At 38.7% G+C, this 21274-nt stretch overlaps 1 protein-coding gene across 32 annotated transcripts in view; it reads left to right on the top strand.

Moving 5' to 3' along the window:
- Positions 1-21274, top strand: part of MBD1 (methyl-CpG binding domain protein 1) — a 52069-nt gene that overhangs the window by 13002 nt on the left and 17793 nt on the right. For 15 of the 32 annotated variants that reach the window (XR_005987919.1, XR_005987917.1, XR_005987914.1 and 12 more), the window contains one exon: positions 82-1063. Coding sequence is in view for 18 of the 32 variants with exons in the window: in XM_041755985.1 (XP_041611919.1) it covers positions 82-154 (73 nt within the window). In the remaining 14 variants the exon portion in view is untranslated. Of the gene's footprint in view, positions 1-81; positions 1541-5541; positions 5772-6469; positions 6644-20196; positions 20219-20280; positions 20585-21274 lie in introns of those variants that run through there. The other 17 variants (XM_041755879.1, XM_041755829.1, XM_041755847.1 and 14 more) reach the window with 4 other exon arrangements.

Raw genomic sequence — 21274 nt, 5'->3', positions numbered from 1 at the left:
TCGAAGATCAAGGAACTCTCTCAGGACTCTGTCCAGGGAACCGAGACGACCTCTAATTTCTTTCTTTTTTGTTTGTTTCAGGCTACGTAAACTCTTAGCAGTAAATGAAAATGAGTATTTTACCGAACTGCAATTGAAAGAAGAAGCATTATAGGAGAAAAAAAGACAAAATGAGAATTATTAAAAGAGATTATTAAAAAGAAAAAAGAGACATTATTTTGTGGCTGAAAAGCTGAACCAGCAATTCAGGAAACGGAATCCAAATGTAGAAACATACCGCATACAAAATCCGAAGTGGGTGGATTACAAATGATTGAGGAATGCTAATTTACAGTAAATTACGGCCCTGCGACGGTATATACAGTAGATGTACTTCGGTTATTGTTAGATGTCAGTGACTGACTAGGTGTCCAATTTTTTCTATGCGCTAGTGTGTGCTCGCCCCCACTTTAGAAGGAGAGTACCAAAGCGTCATTCTTTATTGGTTTTTAGTTACTGGTCTTGGTCTTGACCTTGGTCTTGGTCTTGACCAGAAAGTACCGCTGTGGGCTCCACCTGTGCCAAGGGCCTCTTCTAGGTTCCCTGAGCTGTGTTGCCTGGTCCTTTCCTGGGATACGGATTCTCAGGGCCTCATTACCTGCGTTTCTCATCCGTGTCCTGACCCTGGTTTACTGTGAACGGTAACTCAGACTCTTGATCTTTATTTTGCCCAGCCAGGTCATGTCATTGCCCTCTTAGCCCATCTGACTTGTCCCCCATTCTAGGGTATCTGGAGTCAGCTCTGGTTTCTGCCCAATGCAGTAGGAAGATTTTATTAGTAATAGATTTATCATTACTGATTTGGGTGGGCTGATAAGACAGGCTCTCCAGGCCTTGTTTTAGCTGGAAAATGAGGATAATAATGCCTGCTGCATCAACCAACCCTCTAAGATATTTGTGAGGTCCAAAGGTTTTATGTGTGGAACTACCTTGCAAGTTACTGTAAAGAACACAAGTATAAGGTGGTTTGTCCTGTGATGATTATTACCATCATCAAGATTCACCTAGAAATGGCCGCAAAATGTAACCTTCCCGCAGAAGATCCACTAACTTTTCTCATAATTTTAGGCCGATTTCAGGATATAATAGCAGTCAGTTGGAATGTAATTAGATCTTCGCCTTCACTTCGGGGTAAGGAGGCTTATTTCTGCTATTCTGATGAACTCTAGAGGAAGGGAGCAAGGTCGCCGGAGGCCTGGCCAAGGGCGGGGTGAGGACCGCGCAGACTCAGCTCCTCCGCTTCGGGAGGAAGTTACGAGCACCAGCGTCTGTGGTCACCATGGTGACGGGACCGACTTCGGCCCCTCCCACCTGCCCCTCTCCCTGCAGGGTGCACCATGGCAACCAGACGTCTGCATTGCGGAAGCTGGCCCCCGCAGGTCTCCACGGTTGGGAAACTGGCGGACGCCGCCCCCATCCCGAGGGACTCAAAATGTACAGCCAGCGATTTGGCATCGTACAGCGGGAGGTTAAGGGCCCCACTCCCAAAGTGGTGATCGTGGTAAGCGCGGGCTGTGTGTGCGGGACCCTACCGCTTTCTGCATCTCCCTGCACTCCAGGCCCAGACCAACCCAAACTGGCCCCAGCGCGGGGCGCTCTCTAGGGGAGCAGGTGCCTGATGCAGGGGGTTTAATTTTGAAAGGGAAAGCTAAGACCACTCATCTGGCTCCTGTACTTTGTTCCTCAACCCCCTACCCTCTACCCTCCCACCCCCACCTTGCATCAGTTATATTTAGATGCTGCATTTGTAGAATCACCACTTGGGATACTGAGACTTTTCAGTCACCAAGACACCCAAAGGAGGTCTCTCCCCTTGTGGTGTGGCTGTCACAGAAAGGGCGCTTGGCTGGGGTGGGGCAGGAAATCGGGTCTGGGCTGGTGGTGATTCAGCTGTATGATCTTGCGCTGGTCCTGCATTCCCAGGGAAATCATAGGAGGAAGGGGAATTGGACTGTGAGGGGTTGTGAGCAGTTGTAGTGTCCTTCCTGTACCAACTCAGCTGTAACAGAGGTATCCCTGCAGGCCTGCAAGAGGATAGCTGGTTACCTCTAATGCTGGGGTGGGTGGTAGGAGGCCAGGAGAATGCTTTGTGCTTCACAATTTTTTTTTTTTTTAAATTTTCTTTATTTTATTATTATTTTTTAAATTTTTATTTATTTATGATAGTCACACAGAGAGAGAGAGAGAGAGAGAGAGAGAGAGAGAGGCAGAGACACAGGCAGAGGGAGAAGCAGGCTCCATGCACCGGGAGCCTGACGTGGGATTCGATCCCGGGTCTCCAGGATCGCGCCCTGGGCCAAAGGCAGGCGCCAAACCGCTGCGCCACCCAGGGATCCCCTGTACTTCACAATTTGATGGGTCTTGCTCAGAACCCCAGACACTTGGCCTATGCACCTAGATTCCTTTGCTCCTGCAAACTAGTTTCTACAGGCTAGAAAATCTTCACGTGTAACGAGGCAATTATAGAGGTATTGCTTGAGCCCCTGCTGTGTCCTCAGCACTGTGGGAGATACAGGGGTAAATACACTGACCCTGGGAGGTTTATTTTTCATTAAAAGTCTGATCCCTGCTTTACTGTTCTTATGATCTTATTGCAGAAACAATTTGTTCATGCGTGAAAACATTAAAGGCTAATGTGGTAGATAATAATGTGCTATACTGTCTGTGATGGTACTTTGTGGAAGAAATACTAGGAATAATGAAGGATCCAGTTTTATTACGTACCACAGTGCAAATAGCAATTCTCAGTCTACTTAGAGACCTGCTGCCTCTTCTCTGGGTCCAAGGACTGTAGGTTCTGGTTCTGGAAACGAGTAGATTGGAGGCTTCTGCAGACTGTAGGGTTCAAGGTGGTAATTATAGACAGATTTCCTAAGGGACAGAAACTGATCTACTTTGGGTTCTGGATCCCAACACAGAATCCAGGGGCTGGGCTATTTATTGTTCGAGTGCCATTACTCATTTTGGGAACCAGTAAGGAACAGGGGGAAAAATTACCACCAAGCCAGAGAGAGAAGCAGGCTAATTGAATACTTTGAGCTTACAGAAGAATAAAGAGGAAAAGGGAAAAGTCAGGGTTGCGCATCTCTGATGTCAGAGTGTGGTAAGAAGCATGGGTGTTAGTGATTGCAGGGTTGCGGTGGGGAAAGAATTAAAGCCACCAGAGATTAGACTTGATGCTGAACAATTCCTACGGGAGAAAGCAATAAATGATGTAATGTCTGAAGTAACAGAGAAGTAAAGAACCAGTTATGTGGTGAGTGCTGCTTAGGGACCCAATTATTTAATTCTCAAAATAGTTTTTTAGGAGCACATTTATTTTACTCATTTTGACAGGTGAGAAAACAGATTCAAAGAGATCAAGTACCCTGTTCAAAATCACACAGTTGTAATGGATAGAGGCCAGAATCAAACCTAGACTGTAAAACATTGTTCTTTAAGATAAACTATAAACTCTCTTTAGAAACTGTAATTTAACATGTTAGAGTGACAGAGCCTTCAGTGACCTTGTAAACACAAGGTAATGATTAAATTCTATGTTCTCCTGCCTTTAGCATGGTTTAGAGTTGCAGTGTCCAATATGGTAGCCACTAGCCATACATGGCTTTTGAGCACTTGAAATGTGCCTAGAGTCACATGTTGAAATGACAATATTTTGAATATATTGGTTAAATAAAATATATTATTAAAATTAACTTCCTGTTTCTTTTTGCTTTCTAAAATGCAGCTACTAGAAAATGTTAAACTATAGATCTGTTTTACATTTTATTTCTATTAAGCTGTGTATTTTGAGTAATGCTAAGACTATGCATGGATTGGTATCACCTTGTTGTTAGGGAACTCTAGGTCCTATCTTACTCCTCCAGACACTGGGCCCTTCCTGACCACAGAGTCCTATGCAGGATACCCCAAGCCTTGAAGGGCTTCCTGATCCCTGGCTACTGTTCAGGGTTTCTCACCATCCTTCACCTCCATTCATTCATCTTTTCAGTCAAAATGTATCTCAGAACCAGGTTTCTGCTCTGACAGCTCAATACAATTGATTCTTGATGACCTTGGTGCTTGGTTCTCAGCCCATATGTCTACTGGAAGCCTGAATCCTGAACAAGGTGTAGTTGTGACCTTTTTCTACTTTATTATTACTGAATCTGCATTCATAAAATGCCATACCTATTAGAGAAGAATAGTTTGTTAATTGAGTGGCTCTAGGTTCTAAATAATTCTGATAATGGATCAACTCCCAACCATAATATAATCCCCGACATCATCTCTCTCCAACCCACCTCAGCCATGTCTTATTTTGTTCAACTAAATCTAGGTACCTGTATGTGTGTACCTTGAACCCTGAATCTTTTCATCAAGTTATCTGCAAATGTTTGTTTTCTTTTCCCAGGAGACTCCTTTACCAATACTTTAACACTAGTATTTTGGTAATCCTGACAGTAGTGTTCTGACTTTCTGCCATATGAGTTAAGAATTTTGTTACTTGCAATTCAGCATCCTGGAGTCTCACTATTCACCTAAGGTTGACTTGATAAAACTGGCTGAAAATACAAAGCTCAAGACATTGGATTTCATGATGGCTGAAATCATGAGGAGCAGAAATTGCATCAAGCCTGCCCCAAAATGTTTCCTCCTTTCCTCCCTCCTTCCTTTCCTCCCTCCCTCCCATCTTTTCTCCTGTTCTTTACATTGGGAAGCAACAGTGGTGAGGCATTATGCTCAATGCTAGGAATACAGAAATGAGAAAGAGATTGTCTACATGATTTTATGAAATGTATCAATATGTATTTAAAATGGTGTGTTTCCAACTTTTTAGTGGAATTTTGTGTAAAGAGAAATGTAGAAATTCAAGTTACCCCAAAATGTCAGGAGCACTATTCTTGCATTAAACTGAGCACAAGAGAAATAAGAAAGCTTTACTATCAGTTTTTCCCCCATTTTCCTTTTCCTTTTTTTCCCTTCCCTCCCTCCCTTCCTTCTTAGTAGAAGGTCTTTTTATTGTCATTATATGAGTTGTGATATATATCCTATATAGTTAGAGATAGTAGTCTCCTCTAGTTGAAAAGTATTTTGACGCTATGTTGTCTATCCCTGAGAAACAATGTGGAATAGTGGCGGGCAAGATGAAGGTCAGGAATTAGAAGACCTCTAATTCTTGCTCTATCCAGGTTCACCCTATTTGAAGCACCTTGGACAAATCACTTCATGTTTGAGTTTGTCTAGATGATCTCTAGAGCCCTGTTCAAAATTTTAACTTTATAACTCCGTGAATTTTTATTCAAATGGCACTTAAGAAATATTTGAGATTGATTTGATGACATCTTATGTATAGGCTCAAAGACTCAAACATGTTAAACCTTAGTCACTTAAGTTCTTTGCAGTTGTAGCAGGATGTATTACTTTCATACATCCAATTTGATTTAGTGTTGGAGGTAATGATTAATTGAAAGTATGCTATCGATTTTGGATCAATTTTAAGTGATAAGTATTTGTTTTCAGAGAGCCAAGCCTCCCAAAGTTCAAGGGGCTGAGCAACATCTGGAAAGAATCCAACACAGCCATCAGAAACATCATGCTATTTTGGCTTCCATTAAGTCAAAGGAGCGAGATTGCTTGAAAGTTGACTGGGACCAGCACAATGATCGCAAGTTTGTGGACAGTCTTGTGAAAGCAAGAATCAAGGATGCCATGCAAGGTTTTATTATCAACAGTGAAGAAAGACGAAATAAGTAAGATTCACAAACCTAGTGCTTTGGACTATAAAACATTCCCAAAACCCAAATGGGAGATTGACCAAAAATCAAGTGAATTTTTATAGTAATTTTATAGATCATGGCTGAGATATTCTTAGCTTTACCAAATTAATAGCTACTGCTTGTTGGATTTTCACTTGTGATAACCCACATTTGATAGGAAGCAAAAGAATGTATTTAATACTCTGTTACTTTATTTATTTTTATTTTTTTTTTAATTTTTATTTATTTATGATAGTCACAGAGAGAGAGAGAGAGAGGCAGAGACACAGGCAGAGGGAGAAGCAGGCTCCATGCACCCGGAGCCCGATGTGGGACTCGATCCCGGGTCTCCAGGATCGCGCCCTGGGCCAAAGGCAGGCGCCAAACCGCTGCGCCACCCAGGGATCCCAATACTCTGTTACTTTAATGAAAATTTGTTTGTGTTCTCTTGTTGAAGATGTATGTTATAGATCTAATTTGTACAAGATCAAATAAAATATGGCACATGTCATTCTCTATTGCTTTAAATGAGGACTAGTCTTGTTTTATAGAAGACTGCAATGAGATTTTCCTTACAAAATTTATGATTAAGCATGTGCTTTGGTAATCAAATAAATTAAAACAAATAAAAACCAATTAGAAAAATGGTCTAGGTGGCATGACAGTTTTAATTTTTTTGTAACTTCTTTCAGGCTACGTGAACTTTTAGCATCAGAAGAAAGTGGGTATTTTACTGAAATTCAGTTGAAAGAAGAAACAATTGAGGAGAAAAAAGATAAAATGAGAGATAAAACAAGATTATTAAAAGAGAAGAAAGAAAAGGAGAGACAGGATCTTGTGGCTGAAAAACTAGACCAGCAATTCAGGTAATTATATCAGAAAAACACAGAAACTGAAGTTGGTGCAAAAAAAAAAAATGAGGGATCCCTGGGTGGCGCAGCGGTTTGGCGCCTGCCTTTGGCCCAGGGCGCGATCCTGGAGACCTGGGATCGAATCCCACGTCAGGCTCCCGGTGCATGGAGCCTGCTTCTCCCTCTGCTTGTGTCTCTGCCTCTCTCTCTCTTTCTCTCTGTATGACTATCATAAAAAAAAAAAAAAAAAAATGTCCCATTTGTGAACCAACTTTGAACCAACAGTTTCTAAATTTAAAAAAAAAAGAAAAAAAAAAATGATTTAGGAATTCTAATTTATGGAAAAGTATGGCCTTAAGGTGGTATTCATGGTAGTTGTGCCTCTGAGTCTTGTAATTATACACATCATTGGATAATGCAGGCACTGAGGGTTTGCTGTTGTAGTATAGTGAGAATGCTTAGGACTTACTGTATTAGCACATTTTAAATATGTAATAGTCTTATTGTCTATAGTCACCATACTGTACATTAGATTCCCAGAACTTACTTATTTGTCTTATAACTGAAAGTTTGTGTCCTTTGGCCAACATCTCATTTTTCCCACCCCCAGTCCCTGGGAACCACCATTCTACTCTGTTTCTACACATTTAACTTTTTTTTTTTTTTTTAAATTAAATGAGAATACAGTATTTGTCTTTTGTCTGTCTGGCTTAACCCACTTAGTATAGTGTCCTCCAGGTTTATTCATGTTGTCTTAAGTGGCGGGATTTCTTTCTTTTTTATATCGAGTAATAATTCCATTTCACATACCAACACGTGCACACACACATATGTATATATATTCACTTACACATGCATGTATGCGTATATAGATGCATATGTACGTACATAGATGTGTGTATATATATCATATATATATATCACATGTTTTTTTATCCTATCACATATCACTAGATGTTTAGAATGTTTCTGTATTTTGACTATTTTGAATAATGCTGCAATGAATATTATATTGCAGATATCGAGATACTGATTTCATTTCCTTTGAATATATGCCCAGAAGTGGGATTGCAGGATCATATGGTAGTTCTCTTTTTGTTTTTTTAGGAATCTTCATACTGTTTTTCATAATAGTTATACCAACTTACAATCTCATAAACAGTGTACAAAGGTTTCCTTTTCTCTACATCTTTCCTAATGATTGTCATCCTCTGTCATTTTGATAATAGCTATCCTAGCAAGTATGAGGTAGTACCTCATTGTGATATTGATTTGCATTTCCCTGGTGATTAGTGACCAAGTATGTTTTCATGTAATTGTTGGCCATTTGTCTCTCTTCTCTGGAAAAATGTCTATTCAGGTACTTTGCTCATTTTAAAATCAGATTTTTGGGGGCAACTGGGCTGTATGAGTTACTTAAATATTTTAGGTATTAACTGCTTAACAGATACATAGTTTGAAAATATCCCGTTATTACCTTTTCACTTTGTTGTTTCCTTTACTGTGCAGAACTTTTTTTGTGTGTGCAGAACTTTTTTTTTTTAATTTTTATTTTTTTATTTTATTTTTTATTATTTATTTATTTATTTATTTTGCCATTTCCAACCCTTTATTGGGGCTCTCTGTCACCCCAAATAAATATTTTTTTATTTTTTAAAATTTAGAAGACTGCCAAGGGATCACTTATCTCTTTTTAAATTTTTAAAAAAAATTTTATTTATTTATGATAGTCACACACACACACACACACAGAGACAGAGAGAGAGAGAGAGAGGCAGAGACATAGGCAGAGGGAGAAGCAGGCTCCATGCACTGGGAGCCCGACGTGGGATTCGATCCCGGGTCTCCAGGATCAGGCCCTGGGCCAAACAAAGGCAGGCGCTAAACCGCTGCGCCACCCAGGGATCCCTGTGCAGAACTTTTTAAATTGATGTAGTCCTACTTGTTTATTTTGGTATTATATCCAAAAAATCATGTCAAAACCAATGTCAGAGATTTTTACCTATGTTTTTGCTTATGTGTTTTATATTTTCTGGTTTTATGTTTGAGTCTTTAATCCATTTTGAGTTAGCTGTTATGAATGGTATATATAATAGTCCAATTTCATTTTTTTTCATGTGGATTATGTTTTCCCAAGATTACTTATTGAAGAGACTATTTTTCTTCACTTCGTGTTCTTTGCCTTATTGTAAAAGATTAGTTGATTACATAAGTATGAATTTATTTCTGGGCCCTCTATTCTGTTTCTTTGATCTATGTATCTATTTTTATGCCAGTACTATACTGTTTTAATTAACTTTGTAATATAGTTTGAAATCAAGTGTGTGATGCTTCACGCTTTGTTGTTGTTTTTTTTAAGATTTTATTTATCTATTCATGAGAGACACACAAACAGACACAGAGAGAGAGAGAGAGAGGCAGAGGCACAGGCAAAGGGAGAAGCAGGCTCCATGCAGGGAGCCTGACATGGGACTCGACCCGGGTCTCCAGGATCACGTCCTGGGCTAAAGGCAGTGCTAAACCGCTGAGCCACCCGGGCTGCCCACTTTGTTGTTTTTTAATCAAGATTGCTTTGGCTCTTTTGTGGTTCCATCTGAGTTTTAGGTTTTTTTTTTTTTTTTTTTTTTCTATTTCTGTGAAAAATTCCATTGGAACTTTGGTGGAGATTGCATTGACTGTGTAGATCACTGCGTGGTATGGACATTTTAACAATATTGATTCTTTCAATCCAAAGACAAATGCTATCTTTCCATTTATTGATTCTGTCTTCAGTTTCATTTATCAGTGTCCTGTAGTTTTCAGTGAATTAATCTTTAACCTCCTTGGTTAAATTTTTTCCTAAATATTTCATTGTTACTAATGCTTTTTACAAATGGGGTTGCTATCTTAATTTCTCTTTCAGATAGTTCATTTTTAGTGTATAGAAATGCAACTGATTTCTATATGTTGCTTTCATATCCTGTAATTTTACTGAACTTATTGATTAGTTCTAACAGTTTTTTTGGTGGAGTTTTTAGGGTTTTCTATATACAAGATCATGTCATGTGCAGATAGTTTTACTTCTTTTCCATTTTGGCTGCTTTCTATCTCTTTTTCTTGCTTAATTGCTCTAGCTGAGACCTCCAGTACTATGTTGAATAAAAGTGACAAGAATGGGCATCCTTATCTTGTTCCTGATTTCAGAGGAAGAGCCTTCAACTTCCTACCTTTGAGCATATGTGTCTTTATTGTGTTGAGCTACATTCCTTCTGTACCTAGTTTGTTGAGAGTTTTTATCATGAAAGTATGTTGAATTTCATGAGATGCTTTTGTTCTGTATTTATTGCCATGATCCTATAATTTTTATTCTTCATTTAATGTGGTGCATCACGTTTATTGATTTGTGTATATTGAACCATCTCTGCCTCCCAGGGATAAATTCCACTTGATCATGGTATATGATCCTTTTAAAATGTTGTTAAATTTGGTTTACTAGTATTTTGTTAAGAATTTTTGCAGGTATATTCATCAGGGATATTGGCCTGTTATTTCCTTTTCTTATAGCGTCCTTGCCTGGCTCTGGTGGGAGGATAATGTTGGCCTCATAAAATGCATTTGGAAGTATTTTCTCACCTTCAATTTTTTGGAAACTTTTGAGAGGGATTAGTATTAATTATTCCTGAAATGTTTGGTAGAATTCACCAATGAAGCCATCTAGTCCTGGGATTTTCTTTATTGGGAAATTTTTTTATTAGTGATTCAATCTCCTGATTCATTATTAGTCTTTTCATGATTTTGTATTTCTTCAGATTTTGTATTTCTTCTTGATAAGTTAATATGTGTCTAGGAATCTATCCATTTCTCCCAGGCTAATTTGTTGGCTTATAATTGTTCATAGTAGCCCTTTATGATCCTTTGTGGTTTTGAAGTATCAGTTGTAATGTCTCCTCTTTCATTTCTGATTTTATTTATTTGAATCATCTCTCCTCTTTCTTAGTCCAGCTAAAGGTTTGTCAATTTTGTTAATTTTTTCAAAAAACCAGTTAGTTTTGTTGATCTTTCCTCTCATATTACTAGTCTCTATTTTATTTATTTCTGCTTTGATCTTTGCTCTTTCCTTCTGCTAACTTTAGGAATAGTTTGTTCTTTTTCTAGTTCCTTGAACTGAAGTTAGGTCATTTTTTCGAGTTTTTTCTTTTTTCTTACTATAGGTGTTTATTGCTATAAAAATCCCTCTTAAAAAAAAAAGATTTTATTTATTTATTCATGAGAGAGACAGAGAGAGAGGGGCAAAGACACAGGCAGAGGGAGAAGCAGGCTCCATGCAGGGAGCCCGATGCGGGACTCAGTCCTGGGACTCCAGGATTACGTCATGGGCTGAAGGCAGGCGCTAAACCGCTGAGCCACCCGGGGATCCCCCTGTAAAAGTCCCTCTTAAAACTGCTTTTGCCACATCCCATAAGTCTGGTATGTTCTGTTTCCATTTTCATTTGTTTCAAGATATTTTCAATTTCCCTTTTGATTTCTTCTTTGACCCATTGGTTGTTCAGAAGTATGTTTTTTAGTTTCCACATTATTTGTTAGTTTTCCAGCTTTGTTCCTGCTATTAATTTCCAGTTCTATACCATTGTGGTCAGAAAAGATAATAAGATTTCAATCTTTTTAAATTTGTTAAGACATTTTTTGTGACCTAGCATATGATATATCCTGGAGAATGCTTTTCTCTGCTCATCTACTCTGGATACTTTCAAATTTCATATTTTTGAGTTCTTAGATTTTTTTATTCTACTTGATCAAATCTGGTGTTGATGTCCTCTCTGCATTTTTCATTTCATATATTGTGTTCTTTCTTTATTCATGAGATACACAGAGAGAGAGAGAGAGGCAGAGACATAGGCAGAGGGAGAGGGAGAAGCAGGCTCCCCATGGGGAGGGAGACATAGGCACAGAGATACACAGAGAGAGAAAGAGAGGCAGAGACATAGGCAGAGGGAGAGGGAGAAGCAGGCTCCCCCGGCCTGATGCCGGACTCAATCCCAGGACCCCAGGATCACAACCTGAGCCAAAGGCAGATGCTCAACGACTGAGCCACCCAGGCATCCCCCAATGTGTTCTTTAGCTCCAGAATTTCTGTTTGGTTATTTTTTTATGATTTCTATCTCTCTGTTGAAACTCTCATTTTGTTCATGTATTTTCCTGATTTTGTTGAATTGTCTGTCTCTCTTCTCTTGAAACTCACTGAGCTTCTTTAGAACAATTATTTTGAATTCTTTGTCTTTAGGATTGATAACTAGAAAATTATTGACTTGCTTTGGTGACATCATGTTTTCTTGATTTTTTGTGTTCCTTGAAGTCTTGTGTTGCTCTCTTCACATTTGAAGGAGTTACTGCCTCCAGTCTTTATTGGATGCTTCTGGAGAGAAATACCTTCATCAGGCAGCTCAGCTAGGGATTCTGAGGCTTTCTCAGACCTTTTAACAGATGTGCCTGTGCTTCACTTCTTGTTTGTTTGTTTGTTTGCTTGTTTGTTTTTTTCAGGGAGAGGATTCTTAAGGTTCAATACCTTCTCTCAATCCTGAAAAGCCAGGCCAGATACTAAGAGACTCTCATTTGTTTTCCCTAGTATGATACCCTGAAATGCTCAAATTTGTGTACCTTCTCCCAGTCTCACAGAGTTTGGCTGGCTTTCTATGTATGCTCGCTACCTATCTGCAAAGGCTCACACTCACTATCCAGTGGAGCACATGAAAGGACCTGGCCACAGGGGGTGAGCCATGGAATAATGGGGTGTTCGTGCGTCTGTAGGCAAGATGTCCCCAGTAGTTCATGGGTGGGCTTTCTGGTGGAGTCCATGTGGCAGTTAGGAGGCTCCACATCTCTTGATGCTTTCTGGGCCCTGGTTGCTGTGCTCCCCACCTCTTCTAACCCCTCAGCCATGCACCTCAGTATTTTGGGGCAAGAAAGAAGAGGGCTACTTGGGGGAAGTCTAAATGCTTACTTACATGCTTTCACTTTCTCTAGTGAGAGAAATCATGGCCTGAGGGACATCTCTCTTGGTACTGAGTTCTGCCACCTTGGCAGAGGGGTGACATGGATAAAATGAAGCTGTTTTTTACTCTCTTTGATGTGTCTATTATTGAACTTTTGGTGCTGTAACTTCTCTACTGGACTTCTGGACTCCCACAAAGGTACTCTCATCCATGACCAATCATCAAAATTGGTGGTCTATAGGGGAGAAATGGTAGGAAACTTTTAGTCCACCACATTGCTCATGTCCACTCATGCAGGTACTGAGTTTGTGTAAGTACCATACTCTAATGGTCTGTGCTTGTCTCCCAGTTAGGATAGAAGTACCAAGTGAGATTCTGTTATTGAATTTTAGACATTAACCTCAGACTTGCTATTGGCAGGAAGTTCCTGTCCCAGGACATCTTTGGTAGAGTTGAGTTTTCCGCCTAGTGCTGTCATCTCTACCTGTGCAGAATGTGTGCTTGGTTCCCCGTTCTTTGTTGTTTCCCCGCCTGGTCTCTTGGTCCTTGGAGTCTGATCACCTTAACTTTTGATCTACTTCCTGACCCATACCTACAGTGACTCTCAGTTTTCAGATCCTCAGTCGTCACTATCCTCAGTCCAATTCTGTGGTTGTCTCCATCAGTCCTTTTTGTCTTGCCTTTTCAATCTTGGGATACTCTGAGCCTATGCCCTCAGTTAAGTCCAATACCCTGTCCTTACAGAGGGAAGATTTGCATGGAAGTACCTAAGGGTGATTTGACATGATTTATTTTATATCATGAAGAGCTTGGCAAAGGCTTTTAATTTCACAAACTGTGAGTGATTTCTTACCTCTAAAGCAAAGGTATACTTAAAAAGTCTCAGTTTATTATATTCCTTCTTAGAGCAAGGATGCATTTCCATATTTATGATTTCATTATATATGTAATTCCTCAGTTATATTTTCATTGCCTCTAATAATGCCTTCTAAGAGTGTGTGAGCATCCAGAATTACTATTATAGATTTCAGGATTGCATGTTCATTTTGCTCCCTCTTTTCATTCATGTCTCTTAATGTAGTGATGATCACATGATATGACCCATCAAATGCTCCAGATTATCCATTTTATCAGTCTCTTAATTTTAGAGTAACTGATTAAGATTTTTATCTTCAGAAGGGATTTTTAAAGTTTAAGTGTTACTTGGAAATGCTCAAATCATAGCCATTATCATTCAATAGTTAAATAAATATTTCTGAGCTCCTGCTTTGTGCCAGATTCTATGATTAAATAATAGATTGATTGGCTTAACAGAAAAAAATGAATGTCACTTAGGCTATCAGGTCACCAAATGTGAGCACAGCAGGTTGTGTATCATGTTACTCTGGATTCTGGAAGAAAGTAGTATAACAAAGTAACAAAGTAAATATAAACCCCAAGTTAAAGTCTAGCACAATTCAGAAAGAATGCAGGAGTTCATTTTTTACAGCATGCAAAATCTGAGTAGATAAGAAATACAAAGGTGAATAGATGTGAGAAAGCAGAAAAACCAGGCATGCAGAGGGTCAAAATATGGTTTCAGAGGCAAAAGTTTTGCCACCTCCTCTCTCTGTACCAGGAAGTTGCTATTAATCATATAGACTGCCTTAAATCCTCCTAGTAGAGTCCCAGAGGACAAGAATCTATTTCAGTGAATAGTGCATACAAATTGCAGATACAGCTGAGCTAACAAAGTAAATTAAACTGCTCACACTGGAGGGAATGGCAAGTCCCAGAACTTGGGGAACTGCTGAAGGAGGGCGGTGAAGCAAACCATAGTAGTAATGCATATGACCAGAAGGGACTCGTCAGTGTCCTCATCTAGCAAATGGGTAACTTGAGTTCCACAGATATTAATTTTCCCGAGCCTTAAAGTTTGTAGTAATGAAGACAGAAATAGACTTAGATTTTCTAGCCTATGTAAAATAGAGCCTCACCCCTGACCTTGGTAGGACTTGGACACTTCCTACTGGCTACTGGAGGAGAAGATGCAGGGAAGGACAAAGGGGACACCAGCAAGTGAATTTCAATGATCATTCACATATTTTCCACTCCCTGGTAAATGTTGCTCAACACAGTAAGAAAAATGAGGTTCAAAAGTGGTTGTATTCTTTAAATACCTATTAATTTGGTAACATTTTCCAGATTTTATAGACAAATCTTGTATAACTGAGTATACAGCTTTATAGAGAAGTTGTATAACTGGCTAGTTAGGTAACTTGTTAGCCTTTTATAAAAAACAGTTATATCCTACAGCATTATAATTCATCTGAAAACAAATTGTTTTTAGTGTTTTTAATGTAATACTGCCAACTCTTCAATACAGAGCATCATAATAGTTTTAATTCTTTATGAGAATGAAGGGTAAGGGTTAAATTTTGATCAAAGATGCTAAATCAGGCCCCACAGGGGAACCTGGGTGGCTCAGTCGGTCAAGTGTGCAACTCTTGGTTTCAGTTTAGGTTATGATCTCAGGGTCCTGGGATTGAGTCCTGTGTTGGGCTCTGTGCTCAGCACAGAGTCTGCTTGAGGATTCTCCCTCTCTCTCCCTTTGCCCCTCCCCCCACTTGCAGGTTCTCGGAAATAAATAAATAAATAAATAAATAAATAAATAAATAAATAAATAAATAATCTTTTAAAGAATAGTACTAGTTTAGCATTAAATAAAGAAATAATCAGGGGATCCCTGGGTGGCTCAGCGGTTTAGCGCCTGCCTTCGGCCCAGGGCGTGGTCCTTGAGTCCCGGGATTGAGTCCCACATCGGGCTTCTGCATGGAGCCTGCTTCTCCCTCTGCCTGTGTCTCTGCCTCTTTCTCTGTGGGTCTCTCATGAATACATTAATAAAATCTTTAAAAATGAATGAATGAATGAATAAATAAATAATCAGGTCCCATTATAAAAAATATAACTGGAGTTTTAATATATAGAGCAAGATGAAATCACTGCTCCTTCTTCTCTTCTACTGTCTCCTCCTCCTTTTTGTATTCCGCTCTATGAATATGCCACAGTTTATTCATTTCCCAGATGATAAGCATTTCAGTTATTTCTGGTTTGAGACTCGTATGAATATAGCTGCTATGAACATACTTGTACATATCCTTTGGTGGACATGTGCATTCATTTCTGTTAGGTGCCTGGAATGGGTCATTTCTAGTGTTCCCATTCCTCTACACAAGAAAATTATTTTCATTAGTAATTAAATGAAATGAATAATAATGACAAGATAGCCAATGATTTCTCTCTTTTTTTGTAATTTTAAAGTAATTATATATTCACAGAAATTGTCAAGATAGTACAGAGGTGCTATATACCCTTATCCCAGTATCTCGCCATGGTTATATCTTACAGTACAATATGAAGAAAATGGACAGTGGTACAATGTGTGTGCACAGTTCTGCCATTTTATCATATATGTAGATCCACATAACTTACTACCACAATTTCATTGCCACAAAGATCTCCCTCATGCCACCCCTTTATAGTCACACCCACCCCTCTCATGCCCATCACTCCCAATCTCTGGCAACCATTACTCTCTTCCCCATCATTTTGCCATTTTCAAGAATATTACATACATGGAATCACACAATATGTGAGCTTTTGAGATTAGCCTTTTTCACTCAACATTGTGTTTTTGAGGTCCATCCAAATTGCTGCGTGTATCAATAGTTTGTCCTTTGTAGTCCCTTGTATGAATGTACTTAGGTTTTTGTGCAAATTATTCACTATTGAAGGACATTTTGGTTGTTTCTAGTTTTTAGCTATTATAAATAAATCTAATATGAACATTTGTATATAGCTTATGTGGCCATAAATTTTCATTTCTCTAGGATAATTGTCCTATGCTATTGCTGGGTCTTTCTATGTATGTTTAATTTTTAAAGAAACTGCCAAAGTGTTTTCCAGTATGGCTGTACCATTTTACAGTTGTACCAGCAATGTATAAAAGACTGAGTTTTTCCATATTCTTGCCAGATTTTTATATTGTCACTGTTAGAACAGAGGTATGCAGTGATATCTCATTATGGTCTTAACTGGCATTTCCCTAAAGGCTGGTGATGTTGAATAACGTTTTATGTGCTTATTTGCTATCTGCATGTTCTCTTTGGTGAAATGTCTCTTACTTTTCCCTATTTTCTAATTGGATTAGCTATTATTTTTAGAGTTCTTTGTATATTCTAGATATGAGTTCTTTGTGTAGTATATGTGGTTTGAAAACATTTTTTCTTTTTAGTCTGTAGTTTTGTTTTTTTTTTTGTTTTAAATCCTATTAACGGTCTTTCACAGAGAAAGTTTTTAGGTTTGAGGAAATTCAGTTTATCAATATTTCTTTTATGGATCATACTTTTGATACATCATGGAATTTGTTTTTAAGTGTCCTATATTTATATACAGTTAGTGATTAGATTCCAGATTAATGTAGGCATTTTTTGGCATTGTTTTGTTTTGGGGTGTTTTTATTAAATGAATATCCTAGGATGTGTTGTCAGAACGCTTGAGGATTGTCTTGCCTCTGTTAATTACTAAAAGGTGATATAATGAAGTACCAAAGAACCCAAATTCCAGGGCCGGACTGCCAGGTCTTCAGTCCCAGCTTTAGCACATAGGAAATGTATGAACTTACCCAAGATGCTTAACTGCTCTGTGATTCTGTTTTATCTGTAAACTGGGGATAATAATAATAAGAATGAATTTGCTGTGATGTTGAAACATTGGTTGTTATGAAGATTACAAGAGTTCGTGCCTGTCAAGTGCTTGGAATAGTGCCTGGCAAATAATAAGCATTCAGTAACTGTTGCTAATAATATTACAGCTACTGGCTGTGTGGTTTGGGAAGATGCTAAGGTTCCCTGGGTTTCAATTGCTATAACTCTAAAATGGGGTTAATGCTGCTCTAGTTATAAGACACACATGTGAGGATAAAATAAGATTTTACTGTGAAAGGATTTTGTAAAATATTCACAAACAAAAAGCTTTCCTCTTATCAATGATTATTATCATCAAAATAGATAAAGACACTATCTGTAGATGAAAGTGAACTCCCTGAATCAGGTGTTCTCAAGGTTAAGTGAATAGGTGAATCATTACGATGCAGGGAGGTAATACTTGATATTTTTTATTTAAATCTCACCTGTCTTTGGTTTTTATTTTTGCATATATTTAATAAGTTATGTGACATAGTAATATAGTAATAATTACATACAATTTATAAATAATAATCCTACCTGTTTGTGAGTGCTTAGAATTTTTTTACTGAAAAGGCTACATAAAGAAGTTTGAAGATCTACTGATCTAAAATGCTTGATATGGGTACCTTCATATAATGTTAATTCAGGCTTTCTCGGCAACAGCCATCATCAAGTGCCTTTCAGCAGTTTTGTACACATTTTATATTAAAGAAGGGAATTAAATTACCTTGAGGAAATCATCAGAGATAAGCAGAAGGAGCTACATTTAGATGTATTCATTGCAACATTATAGTAAAAATCAGAAGTAACCTATATGTTCATCAAATAAGGAAATATTTCAATAAATTGGTATATTTATAGGTTCCAGCCTCTATTCCATAGCTTACTAAATTATAGCAAAGTTTTGAGGTTATTTTAAGAAGACTCCATGAAGAAACATTCCCCAAATAGTGTAAGGTGGAAAAATTAAGATATAAGGAGATACCAGTATAGGTATGTAGATATACAGAAAGACCCCAATTCTAGTAAAAATGCACATACACAAGACTGGAAAGAAATACACTAACATGCTACAAGCTGTTATGTCTGGGTAGAGGGATTAAGCATATCTTTAGTGTCCTCATACTTTTCTATATTTTCCAGTTTTTCTGCATGTATTAGTTTTGTAATTAGAATGTTTTTTTTTTAAAGCAAAAATATCATAAGACATACTTGTTATTCTTAGGCTTCAGAGTTTCATTAATTGAGTAACTTTTCTGGAGTATAAGTCATAGGATTGGGAAGGACTTTAATTAGTTGTCATGGCCAATTCTCTGATAGACTGTCACTGATGAATTTTATATAGATGAATTCATTTTTCAATGTTAAAGTGTTTTGTTTTTTTGATAACATAGCAATTTCAGTTTCTGTAATCTTTTTGAGCTTTCCACAGAATCTAGATAACTGCCAGTTATAATTATTTTGCTAATAAGCATGATTATGTATCAATTTAACCAACAATTATTTAACGGACATTGGGTAGGTACTGTGGGGAATATATTTCCCGAAATATGTTCCTGAGTCCCAGCCCTCACAGAGAGTCCCCTTTTAGTTAGGAAAACGAGACTAGTCCTCATCAAACATTGAACAATACTCAACAGTATTTGATAAATGTCAATTTCTGTGGTTTTGACCACTCTTGCAATTTTAGACCTCAACCTTTTTATTAAGCCTTAGAAACTAAAGTTCTTTGAAGTTCTTTACTAAGTCCATTCTCAAATTTCAGCTTCTTGGTGCCGAATTGATGAAACCAAGAAGACTTGATGTTTATGACTGTTGCTTTGAATCTGAGGTTCTCAAACTTCTGGCTCTTTATCTAAAAGAGCCAGAAGTTTCTGAGGCACTCCAAAAAAAAAAAAAAAAAAAAAATACAGATGCCTGGATCCTGCCTCCAGATATTCTGATTGAACAAGTTTGGTCTGGGAGTAGTGGAGGGAAGAAGTGAGGAGTAGGATTATAAAGATACCCCTAAGTAGGGATCCCTGGGTGGCGCAGCGGTTTGGCGCCTTCCGTTGGCCCAGGGCGCGATCCTGGAGACCCGGGATCGAATCCCACATCTGGCTCCCGGTGCATGGAGCCTGCTTCTCCTCCCTCTGCTTGTGTCTCTGCCTCTCTCTCTCTCTGTGACTATCATAAATAAAATAAAATAAAATTCTTAAAAAGATACCCCTAAGTAATTCTAAAGTATAAACAGTATTGAATATCACAGCCCTTAAATTAAAAACAAGGAAGAACATTTGAGGAAATTTGAATCACTAAGACTGAAAAAAAGGATGAGGTCTAAAGACTTACTGAAAGAGCATCTCTTCTGGAATGGTGACATAAGCCTAGGTGTGAAAAGGCAGCATTTGAGCTATTTTCTCAGCTCTGGCAGGGATTCCACCAGGAATCCAGGGGCATTGGGGCAGCTTCACCATGATATGCTGACCCTTAGCTTTTTCCTTGGCATGTGGGCCTTTTCCTACCAAAGCCTCAATTTACTTGCCTGTTACAGGGATCCATGCCTCTTATAGTTCCTCTACAGTATTAATAATAGTTACCGTTTATTTAGCTTCTATTATTTACCAGATATTTTCATCCATTTTCTCTGATCCTTACTAGAACCTTGAAGGAGAGACTTGTTTTGCAGATGAAGAAACTGGCTCAGATAGGTCGAGCTTTTGATCTCAGGGTCACACAGAAATGTCAGATCTCAGTTTCAAAGCCTGTTGGGCCTGACTTCCAGTGCCTGTGTTTTGTCTGTGATGTCATGATGCCTGCCTTCCCGCTGGCCCTCACATGTTCTCTCAGCTCTGGTGGCCTACATCCAGTCCTTTTACTTCTCTTCCTTCAGTGTCTGACTGTGCAGGTGTGTGCCTAGAAGAGAGCAACGTCTCACGAAAGGCTGGATTTTGCCTTTTAAAAATTCTCCTTTCAGGGAACGCTGTGAGGAGCTCCGAACCAAATTGTTTTGTATCCATCAGAAGAAGGTGTGCGAGGAGCGGAAAGCACAGATAGCTTTTAATGAAGAGCTGAAAAGGCAGAAACTGGTGGAAGAGGAGATGTTCTCAAAGCTCTGGGAGGAAGACCGATTAGCCAAGGAAAAGCGAGAAGTGGAAGAAGCGAGGAGGCAGAAAGAGCTAGTGGAGAATACACGCCTGGCGCTGAATGCCCAGATCACCAACATTAGAGCACAAAGGCAGGCCGAGCAGCAGCTGAAGGAGGAGGAGGCGCGCTTTGTGGTGGGTCTTTTAAAATGCTTGTCATGGGATGATCCACTTATTGGTTATAGTACACAGTTTGCAGGCCTGCTAGCATGCACTTTGCCTCATGGCCTGGCTCGTTCACAGGGCAACAGACCTTGGTCAGAGTCTTAGATTCCAAGGCCCAGTCCAGCCAACAGTGCCATCCTATTGCAGGGGGCAAATTACATCACTACTGTGACTTGGTCTCTTTATCTAAAAAATAAGGCAAAAGCGACTTGTCTTTGTTGTATGAAATGTGATAATCATAGGCAGTACCATGGAGAGCTAGTGGTAATTTGGCAACATCCCCTCATTCTCGGATATGGATTAAATCCTATGTCAAGTGCTTTACACCAGCTAGAGTTGGCCCTTCCACTGCAGCCACCAAAATGAATCATTTTGTTCCAGCAAGGTTGTTGCTCCTACTATAGAGAAATTAGAACTGTCACTGAAAATGTATGAAAGCACTAAAAAAAAGCAGCAATTTTAATATAAAGCTTCCAGCAACTGATAACGTTAATAGCACCAAATTTAGGAAAAATGTATATTTCCCTGGGAAATCCTAAGTATTGAAATTTAGAACCGTAAGAAGTGCTAAAGGTAAGATATTTCAGAACCCTAAAAACCTTCCTGGGTTTGAGACTGTTCTCTTTTGGAGAGTTTAAGTGGAAGATGTCTTAAATATTT

This window comes from Vulpes lagopus, chromosome 1 (assembly GCF_018345385.1).
Source record: "Vulpes lagopus strain Blue_001 chromosome 1, ASM1834538v1, whole genome shotgun sequence".
NCBI classification, from domain to species: domain Eukaryota; kingdom Metazoa; phylum Chordata; class Mammalia; order Carnivora; family Canidae; genus Vulpes; species Vulpes lagopus.
Note: the sequence above shows the minus strand (reverse complement) of the source record. Positions and strands in the feature narration are given on the sequence as shown.